The sequence below is a fragment of the Dromiciops gliroides genome, chromosome 3 (genome assembly GCF_019393635.1).
Source record: "Dromiciops gliroides isolate mDroGli1 chromosome 3, mDroGli1.pri, whole genome shotgun sequence".
Taxonomy (NCBI): domain Eukaryota; kingdom Metazoa; phylum Chordata; class Mammalia; order Microbiotheria; family Microbiotheriidae; genus Dromiciops; species Dromiciops gliroides.
The window spans coordinates 660,702,061-660,712,711 of record NC_057863.1 but is presented as its reverse complement, the minus strand read 5'-3'; the positions used below and the strand labels follow the sequence as shown (position 1 = coordinate 660,712,711).

The 10,651-nt window shown below is 46.3% G+C and overlaps 1 protein-coding gene across 1 annotated transcript; it reads left to right on the top strand.

Moving 5' to 3' along the window:
* Window positions 1-1,382: 1,382 nt before the first annotated feature.
* On the top strand, window positions 1,383-9,364 carry LOC122748396 (T-cell-interacting, activating receptor on myeloid cells protein 1-like). Its single transcript, XM_043994037.1, has 11 exons — window positions 1,383-1,416; window positions 1,642-1,677; window positions 4,413-4,706; window positions 5,619-5,921; window positions 6,307-6,594; window positions 7,761-7,790; window positions 7,982-8,074; window positions 8,178-8,205; window positions 8,363-8,433; window positions 8,524-8,561; window positions 9,229-9,364. Exons 1-11 carry the CDS (start codon window positions 1,383-1,385, stop codon window positions 9,349-9,351), a joined length of 1,338 nt encoding a protein of 445 aa, XP_043849972.1. The 3' UTR covers window positions 9,352-9,364.
* The last annotated feature ends 1,287 nt before the right edge of the window (window positions 9,365-10,651 follow it).

The following is a 10,651-nucleotide window of genomic DNA, read 5'->3' as shown; positions in this document are numbered from 1 at the left end:
TGAGCCCAGATTACTCTTACAATGTCACATAGTGGAATCACATTAAGCTTGTAATGCACTGAAACTCCCACATCTTTTTCCAACAAAATGTTTTCTGGCTGAGACTTCCCCATTTGGATTGTGTGAAATGGATTTCTTGCACCCAACTGTCAGGCTTTTTATTGATTACAATCCTTATATTCACTCAAAACTCTTACATAGAACTCAAAGCTTATATTTACTCAAAACTCAAAACACTCAAAAGCTTTTTTGGGCTGTCCTTTTCATTCTTTGGGTAAACTATCCCTTCTACCCTGGCTTAGTCTCCAGATTTAGAAAGCTACCATCAATTCTTCCAAAGGAGCCCAGGGCCAAGGGTGAGTGTCCATGGAAGCCCTTTGTCCAAGCTGAGATCAAACCATTAATGATTCCTTTATTGGGTGAGGTCATTCTACTAATTTGGAATCCACTGGACTGTACTCAAATGCTCACAATAGCAATTTTTTTTTTTTGCAGGGCAATGAGGGTTAAGTGACTTGTCCAGGGTCACATAGCTAGTAAGTGTCTTTTGTCTGAGGCTAGATTTGAATTCAGGTCTTCCTGAATCCAAGGCCAGTGTTTTATCCACTTCACCACCCAGCTGCCCCTAATAGCAATCATTTCTATAGGGATTTAAGATGCACTGAGCACTTCACATACATTATCTCATTTGAAGCTCACAACAACCCTTGGTGCAGGTGTTATTATCAATCCCATTTAAAAAATAAAGAAACTGAGGCAGACAGGGGTTAAGTGACTTGTTCCAGGTCACACAGCTGTAGGTGTCTGAGTTAGGAATGGAGCTCAGATCCTCCTGACTCCAAAGTGCAACACTCTCCACAATGACCCTAAGCAGGAAGCCAGTAGGCAGGAGGTCTGCGAAGGGTGAGGATTGAAAGATGAAGAAAGGCAGTATAGAACTTAGATCTCAAATCCATCTCAGTCAAATCCAGTCAAATCCTTCCTGCTATACGGTGGGTTTGGAAACAAACCTGTAGAAGTCAAGGGACTGGCTCAAGGTCATATATAGCAAGTTGGTGGCACAGTGTGGATTCCACCCCCTATTTCCCAATTCCAAGTGTACTGTTCCTTCTACTAATTGGTTCTGAGACCCCCAGAATGCCTGAAAAAAAGAATTTCAGGATGGAACAATGAAAGAGAGGCAGCACTGAGAGTGAGAATAGTTTGTGGAAGTGAAACATTCCAAATCTCATGAGTTTTGGTTGGGGGTATTGTGCAACCTACCTTTCAAGGGGTGGAGATAGAAGCCCTGCCCACCACATCCTGGGCTTGGCTCCTGGCTCTGGTTCCTCCTCCCCTTCTCATAGCTGAGGCTGATTAGCTCATATCGGAGTTGGCGGTCCATGATGTACCCCACGGCAGTCCTTCTCTGCCTTGGTGAGTCCAGGGGACAGACCTGAAGGGAGGAGAGGGATTTGGGAAAGGCTGTGGACAGGCCAACCTGGAAACCTTGGCTGATAGTGTTGAACACAGGCTGCCTGGGGAGAATAAATCCAGGAATCTGGCTCTCCTTCTGCCTGACCAAGGATGAAATCACTGGTGCAGTGGGGCAAACGTAGGTTACCAAGAAGAAGCCTTTTCTCACTGTGATCTCCATTACAGGCTTGTGTCTGTACCAGGAGATCGAGGCACAAAAGGGTGAGTGCTTTCCCCCAAATGTCCCCGAACCTCCTTCCAGTTCAATATAGACTGTCCCTTGCAATGATGCTTGAGAGAGGGCTGTGACAGTGTAGAAGGTAAATGGGCTCATAGGCCAATGCTCAGAGAGACTGAGAAGGGGGCAAATGGGGTAACAGTAAAACTCTGAGACCCTCCTGGAGACCAAGTCTGTAATTCCCTTCTAGCTATATTCCCCAGATCCTACTTCTGGCATGTCCCAGCTCTGAGTTCCTTCTGGGTTTGTGTGAATCCCTGTAATGGCCAGAAATTCAATGGTTCAAATTCTTGAAGGACAGAGTTCAGAGGGAAGGTAGATCCCTGTTGGCAGGAGGCTGAGATCTCCATAGCAGTGGGTGAGGTCATGGCTGCCAGAGTCCCAAGTAATGGTATAGCTGAGGGTACCTTCCCTCTGGGATTACCCCTTATTGGTACTGCACATATATTATATACACATTATAGCCGGCAGACTGAATCCCCTATTAGAATGTAAGCTCCTTAAGGGCAGGGGTTGTGTTTTTTCCCCCTATCTTTGTAACTCTAGAATTTAACACATTGCCTGACACAAGGAATAACTCAAGAAATACCTATTGACTGATTGGTTGCCTGAAGTCTCAGTCGTGCCCTGCAGCTGGTGATGACAGGTGGGGGAGGGGGTCAGCACAGGACTAGTCTCAGGAGGTAAGGGAGGGGGCTCCTTCTGCTCTTTGCTGCCAGCAGCCTCTCCATGACATCTAAGGTTCTGATGTAACCTGTTCCCCTTTCCTAGAGGAAATCCCTATGCTCTCTTAGAGACAGATCCAAGACTACAGTTTTTCCTTTAATCCTCTCTGAATCTATTCCCTAGGTGAAGAAAATCCCATCATCCAGAACTCCCCAGAGTGCCCTTAGTTCTGTCCACCCTAGAGGACAGTGCCTCTGGGGCTGGGGGGAACTTTAGAGTCATCAGATCAACCCACTTATTTTGCAGATGGGAAATGAAGTAATTTGAGTAGAGGTACACATTGGTAGAAAGTTTGGGAGCCAAGATTAGAACCCAACTCTTCTGCTTCAAAACCCAGTGATCTTTCAAGGGGCAGTAATTTGTTTATTTAGGAGGATTTGTGCTTTAGCCTCCCCTCTCTAGGAACCAGCATGGGGATTTAGAAACAATCACGCCCTCATTCCATCAATTTTTATTCAGTCTGGGCCAAGCACTGGGCTGGACACTGGGGATATATATAGGACTGACATAGTCCCTGTCTTCAAGGACTTTCCAATGTTTTAGAAGGAGGAATCCTATATTGGAGAGAGGCAGCAGGGAAGGGAACTCAGGTCTAGATGGCTCCAGGGATTGTGTGTATAGCTCCAGGACATTAGTTTCCCATGATTTGACCCATAACAATGGAAATGTGGATTTGTTTTTGGTCAGGAGTCCAGGGTTCCAATCTGAATGGATACTAACATCGTGCCCTTTGGTCAGTCAGTCAGAGGTCGTAGAGCTCCTTGAGGTGTCATGGGCCTCATTTGTTAGATGAGAAGATTAATTCTTGGGCTAGTTCCCTTGAGAGGTTGTTGTAAGGAAAGTGCTGTGAGAAAATCATTATTTAATTAACTAATTATTTAATTAATTAATTTTTTGCTGGGCAATGAGGGCTAAGTGATTTGCCCAAGTTCACACAGCTAGTAAGTGTCAAGTGTCTGAGGCTGGATTTGAACTCAGGTCCTCCTGAATCCAGGGGCAGTGCTTTATCCACTGTACCACCTAGCTGCCCCCCCTGAGAAAATCATTATTAATAGTGAATTTCTTGGGGATCCAGGGACCAACTTTTAGTTGACTTTCTCTCCCCCTCACCCACCCCACTTACATTATAATGGGGAAGACAACATATATGGAGGAATAGTGGCCAGAGAAAGAACGTTTTGGTCCAGAAGGCTACAGGAACAGTGAGTGGGACCCTAAAGGAACAGATTGACACAGCCCATCCAGGAACAATGGAGGAGATGTTTTATTCATGGTTCACAGTTCCACGATAGGAGGAGTTAGGGGCAGGGGATGTTGCTGGTTTGGAGGTTCTTGAAAGTAAGATGTGAAGGGGGTGATCAGAGCAGAGGAAGTAAAGTGAAGCACAGTGTCTGGAGCTGTTCTGCAATGATGGTCTGGGAGAGGCAGTGACCAATCAGGAGAAGGATTCAGGTCAGAAGTTTCTCCAGGACACAGTCTCTGATGTGGATGAATGAGGAGGAGGTGGCTGGAAAGGAGGCCATGGGAACATTGAGGTGGAGGGAAGTGCTAGGGACTGGAAGGAGCCCAGGATTTGAAGGGCTTGAAGGCCAAGGACCTCAGGAGGTCAGAGGGCTCTGGTCAGGAGAGAACCAGGCAACCATGAGGCTTATTCATGGACGGTTATGGCTCATGTCTCTGTGCTGGAAGCAAAGGCCAGTGGGGGCAGAAATGGGTATGAAGGGGCATAGTAAGCAGCAAGAGACTCAAAGATCATGGTGCCCAATCTCTTCCTTCTCCCCAGTGATGCCCCAAGTGCCCACATTCACCTAGAGCATTTCTCAGCATGTGGGCAAAGCCATGTGCTGTTCCACAGTCAGAGAAAGGCCTGGTAGGCTGGAAGAGGGAGCCCAAGGAAGAGCCTGTATTACCCTCCCCATATGGGACCTTTCTCCTGATATTCTGGGGGTGAGGGGAATCACCTACCTTACTTGCTGGCTTCCTTCTCTCCCAGGACCCCTTCACAAACCTACAATCTGGGCTAAACCAAGCTCCGTAGTTGCACCAGGCACCAATGTCACTCTCCATTGCTGGATGGCCCAATCACCTCTCCAGGAGGTGACTTTCACCCTGCTGAAGGCAGGGATGCCTGGATATTATTACAAGAAACAGGAAAAAAGAGAGGCTAAGTTTCTCCTGCCATCTGTGAGCCTTCAAAATGCTGGGAGCTACAGCTGTGTTTACTCTGAGATCAGAGCCCCGAGGAGGACGTCAGAGGCCAGTGACACCCTGAATTTGGTGGTGACAGGTAAGAAGACAATACCTAAAAGGGATTCTGCGTCTAAACCCACCCTTCCTTTCCCAACATGAGTGACCCAACAGCCAAAAGCACTGTGAGCAAAGAGTCAGCCCAGCTCTGGTAACCCTTCTGGATCAGTGGGCTGAAGGAGATGAGGTCCTTCTACCCCAGTCTGGAACATAGGGATAGGAAATGAGAGTGGAAATGTGTTTGGAGACTAGAGTATAATCATAGAGGTTCAGAGATGGCAAAGTCCTTCCACTTACCATGCCAAGTTCTTCAATCATAAACAAATAAAATGAGTCCCAGAGAAAGGGACAAGGTTGGCCAAGGCCAGAGATCCATGAGTAGAATCAGGGCCCCTTGACTTCTAGGCCATTCTCTGAGCTCTAGTGTTAGGATGGATTCCAGGCCTGTCTGTGGTCTCCCCAGAGATGAGGTGGGAAAAAGGGAAGGGCAGGGGAATCCTTGGATGAGACCTTTCCCTTCTGGGTCCTCATATATGAGGGACAGTGAGGTGGGGGAGCCCTTGAAATATGAGGGTTTCTTTTTCAGATTCATAGGATCATAGCTGGAATGGATCTTGGTAGTCATGTTCAATCCCCTCATTTAAAAGATGAGAAGCTGAGGGTCTAATCAAGGCCACAGAGTAAGAGGCAGAGCCTGGCACCAAGGCCAGATGTGTTCTCTTCAAACTCAGCAGTTTTCCCCTGGCACCATTCTTAAAACTGGGTGAGATAGTGGACATTTGGTTGGTCCAACTAAATCATTTGAGAAACGATGAGGAATTTGGGACCAGAGAAGACAAGCATCATTTTCCAGATCACATGACTGAGAAACAATAGAGATGAGTCTCCAACACAGGCCTTCTGTCTCCTGGTCTGGTGGGTTTTGTTCATTTTTGTCTTTTTCCTTTCCCAGGTTCTCTCCCCAGGCCCTCCCTCTTGGCCCACCGTAGCTCCAAGGTGGCCCTAGGGGGAAATTTGACCCTGAGGTGCATCTTCCCATTGCCCAGAACATCCCCTGAAAGCATGATGTTTATTTTGCTGAAGATAGGGAATCCAGAACCTGTCCAGACCTCCAATCCAGCAAAGAACTTGGCTGAATTTCCTCTCCACTCTGTGAGAGTCCAGGATGCAGGTTCCTATAGATGCATTTACTATGAGAGGACTGCTAAATGTAGGGGCTCAGAACCCAGTGAGCCCCTGACCATCTGTCTGACAGGTAAGAGAGGGCATCAGGTTCCAGGACCCAGAGCAGAGGGTTTGGGAGCCACAGAGGAAAATTTGGGAGGGGGCATTATAAGGGGCTATCCTCCAGGGATAGAGCTTGGGCAGAGACCAATGGGGAGGCATGGTGGGGTTATGGGAAGGGATCACCTTAGTTATTGTCCCATCACAGAGAGTCCTAGGGATCCCATGAAGACTCTCTAGCTCACAGTGAAATCCAGTGACAGGAATTTCCCAGGAGCAGGGAATTGACAAAAGTGGGAGGTAGGAAAAGAGATTCAGAGAATGGCCTGGGGGTTCCTTCCCCAGCTGTCAGCTCTTAAATCCCTTTCACACAACTCTGGCAGAGCTCAGCCTGTGTCTTGTGCTTTGGCTTCCAGACTATGTGCACAAACCCTCCCTGACAGTCCAACCCAGCTCCCATGTTTCCCTGGGAGGGAGCGTGAGACTCCATTGCCAGGGGTTAGCCTGTGCCACCAGATTCACTTTGCACAAAGAGGGAGAGGAGATGCCTGTTGGGACAGCCAATTCTACCCAGGGCAATGTGGAATTCCTCATCCTTAATGTGACCAACAGCCACGCTGGGAGCTACAGGTGTCAGTATCACACTGGGAAGACCAACTCCACCTCATCAGAGTTCAGTGATGCCTTGGAGCTTTTGGTGACTGGTGAGGGGGAATTGTTTGATAGAGCTACAGAATGGGGAAGGGAATGGGGGAGGAGAGAGGTGGGAGAGGACTTTCTGTTGTGTCTGATCCTGTCATGTCTAGAGGTCAGAGCCAATTCTTCACATATGTCTCCAATTTTATGAGCTAGTAAGTCACTTTCCCATAGTTCCTTCAGGATGAGCATATTTTTGACCTGCTGCCTGGCAATTCCCCACCCCCAAAAGGAATTTCCTTCTCTTTCACCCACAATGGAGGAACTTTGGCACAGGTTCCATAATATACCATTGGTAGAGCTGAAAATTAGTCTAGACATTCTGAAAAACTATTTGGAATTATGAGAGAAGTAAAGAAATTGTTTATCCCCTTTCATCCAGAGGTCTGCCAATTGAACATAAACCACAAAGAAGTCAATGGCAGAAAGAAAAATCATATAGGGAAGAAATCACTCCAGCATCATACTTTTGGTAGTAAAAAGAACTGGAAGCAGGACTTGTTCCCTCTTCTCCACAATAAATGACTATTGGGTGACATACATACTTCTAATCTAATATCCAGGTAGAAAGCATTACCTTTTGGGGGAAGTGGTAAGGATGAGGGTAGGGGAGGTCAGGGAGATGCAGAGTTCTCTGAGTTGGAAAGCTACAGCTGCTCCAGTCTTTCAGTCCTGGTATAATATTCACTCCAGACTTATGGGAAGATAGTGGCAATGGGTAGAAGAATGGGCATGTGGTGGGTGAAGGGGCAATGAGAAGCCCAGGACAGTGGAATAGGCAGAATCATGTCCTCTCAGTCCCCATCTGTGGAAATATTTGCATCATCACCCTCAGTTGTTCCATCCTCCTCCTCTCCTTCTTGGCCTTACTTGGTCACTGTTTTGTTCAGTTTGCTAAGTATGCAGATGATGAACTGAAGCCCCTGGTTGTGAGTTAATAATGAGTTGGGTGAAGACTGGATCTCCAGAACTCCATTGATTCAGAGATCTCACTAGCAGGCATAGATACCTGAAGGAGGTCAATCCACAAAGAAAGACCCTATATGGAAGAAATAATTCATAGCCACACCCTTTTAGTATCAGTAGTAAAAACAAACAACAAAAACCAGATAACACAATGCATTCCTTTTGATCCCTTCTTGATTGACTTATACACATCTAATTTTGTTTCTAGGTGAAAGGGATTTATCTTTTCAGGGAAAAGGTAAGATTGAAGGCATTGGATGGACTGGGGGGAAAGCCCTGGCTCCTCATATTTTTGGATCCTGGTTCAGCTTTTACACTAGACTATGGGAGGAGAGTGGCAATGCATGGAAGAATGGACACATTCTGGGTCAAGGGCCAATCAGGAACCTGCTTCAGGATGATAGAATTAAAAAATTGAATCCTTCTCAGGTTCAAGTCTTGGAATTATTCTCATCATAACTCTCAATTGTGCCATCATCCTTCTCTTCTTGTCCTTGTTAAGCTACCATCACTGTCATCTAGGTGAGTATTGTGAGGAAGGGATAAACTTCCTGGGGGTGAATGTAGAACCTGTGAGGTGAGGACTGAATATCCTGAAATGATTTTGATTTTTCTCTCTTTAAAGTACCTGCTCATGAAGAGACCTCAAGAAGGTAAAGACTCATTTCATCTTCCCAAACTACCAGGACCCTACCAATCCCTGCAAATGCCAACCCAAACTTTGATCAGTTGATGGAGTAATCATTGTGGAAAAATCCATGATGAAGGTATGGGTTAACACCATGCCTCTGACTTTTTCTTTCCACACAGGGACCAGAGATGCTACCCTCAACATTGGTGTCCCCATTCCATTCACCCCAGAATACCCAAAGAAATAACGTGTAAGTGGTGTGGGTAAAAAGGGCAGAGGATCCTGGGAGTGTGAGGGAGGTCCAAAATTGGGAGCTTATGAGAATTTCTCCCCACTACAGATGAAGAAGTGAGCATGATGGGACAGATTAAATCAATTGTGAGTCCTTCCTATTTCTTTCCTTCCTTGTACTGGCAGATTTCCCCAAATCACATCTAGGGGGTCTGAATGTACCCAGACAGAACTGGTACCCAGAGGGCCTCATTTCCCCTCTCCTCTACCAGATTCCATTCTAACCCTCCTGTCTTTCCCTCTTCCCTTGGTCACTCCTGGTTGGACATCGAGTCTCATGCCCACACTTTTTAGAGGGGATCCAGAATCTCTCTGCACTATGGCCATTAGACCCATTCCCCCTTCCCTATGGCAGTGAGTCACTCATATGGGGCAAAGTCCCTGCTACATCCCAAGGACTTCCAGAGATCTTGTCCTATAGCTGAAACTTGAAAAATCCCGTTTTTTTTCCATCCATCCTACAGCTGAAATCCTGAGCATATGATGTCTACACCAATTAGGGTATGAACTCCTTGAGAGCAGAAACCCTATTTCTTTTTGTATTCCTAGTGCTTAGCACCATGCTTAACAAATAGCAAACCTTCATTCATTTATCCCCCTCTTTCTTAGGAGCTTCCTTCCCATCCTTGATTCCCAAGCTCTTGATTTGTGTTCTGCCCCCAGTTCCATAGGATACTCAAGCCCTGAACAATCATTTCTTCTCTATCTCCTTCCAGTGATACCCACCAATTCATCTTTCTCTCATGTTTCCAAGGCTGAGAATCCCCACGGAATGATATACCTCCAGCCAAAAATATCACCTTTAACTGAGAGTCCGAGAACCACCATTGGGGAAGTTCCAGAGACCTGCATTTATGCCAGTATAGGAAAGCCCTAACAAGGATGCAGAGAAGGCTCAATCTCACTGAAAGGTCAAAGAGAAACTTCAGAAAGACAAAGGAAAACAAGACTTTGGGAAAAGGAAGGAGCTGAGAATGTCAACATTTGAAAATTGAGTTAGTGCTGTGGCGATGAGCACTGGAAGGTTCATGCACTTAAAGACTTGCAGGTGCCCCTTCCCCATGAAGCTACTCCTTTGTCCCAATGGGGTCATCTGGCATGGAGACCCCTTCTAGAGCCCAGTCTAAATGCATCTGGTGCGTGTGTGATGTTTAAAATCTCATGTGTGGTTGCCTTACCTGCCCCCAGTTTGGGGGGGAGAACCAGCTAAGCTTACTGATAAATTTGGCAACAATTTAGGCTTTTAAGTATTTATTAAAGTGTATTAGAGGTTAGGGGAGAGAGAGAGAGAGAGAGAGAGAGAGAGAGAGAGAGAGAGAGAGAGAGAGAGAGAGAGAGAGAGAGAGAGAGAGAGAAAGCCACCTTCACCTAGTTATCCATGCTTCCAAAGAGAACACGTGAAGTTCCGAAAGTGAGGAGATCTGTCTACCCTGCTTGCTTCTGCCACCACACACTTGTTCCCCAACAAAAGATTGAGATCCTCAGCCCCTTCTCCTGGAATCCCCCTGTGGAGCAGGGAGCAGGGCAGTCCCCCCACACAGCTCTAAGCTAATTGGCTGGTCCATTGATTGACATGACTTACAGGTGGTCTCCAAGCAGCTTTGTGATGCTAGTCACATGCTTTCTTTTTAGGGGGGTTCTCACAATGTCTTTCTCAGAAGGGGGTGGCACCCTGATTCTCACACATGATTCACTTTCTAGGAACAGTGGCCCTAGAAGAACCACTGAACTCCTTGAGGATGCCTAGTTATGCCTACCTTTTTGCACACATTGGATTGATCACTTCCATAGTGTTGGTGCCCTTAGCATCCACAATCCCAGAAAGCATGCTTCTTCTTATGGCTGATTAATAATGATAAAGAGATGGGGATATTGATACAGTCTATTCCCAAATGTTGAAAACTATCTCTATATGTAACTAGAAAATAATAAAATACTTTTATGGAAAAAAAGAAAAAGAATGGGGTCTGAAGTCAGATGATGTCCAAAGGAGTGGGAAGGAGAGGCTATATTCCAGACAGATTCCAGAAGAGGAGCACTCTGCACATTCCCCCTCCCTTCCCCCTCCCCAAGACAGCCAGCAATCTGATATAGGTTATATATGTACAATCACATTAAACATATTTCTGCATTAGTCATGCTGTGAAAGAAGAATCAGAATAAAAGGGAAAAACCTC

Bases quoted from the DNA above. Each gene is read 5' to 3' on its own strand.
- LOC122748396 (XM_043994037.1), top strand. From the start codon at position 1,383: ATGATGTACCCCACGGCAGTCCTTCTCTGCCTTG. The intron at 1,417-1,641 runs GTGAGTCCAGGG...TCTCCATTACAG, and splicing joins GGCAGTCCTTCTCTGCCTTG to GCTTGTGTCTGTACCAGGAG. The intron at 8,562-9,228 runs GTGAGTCCTTCC...CATGTTTCCAAG, and splicing joins TGGGACAGATTAAATCAATT to GCTGAGAATCCCCACGGAAT.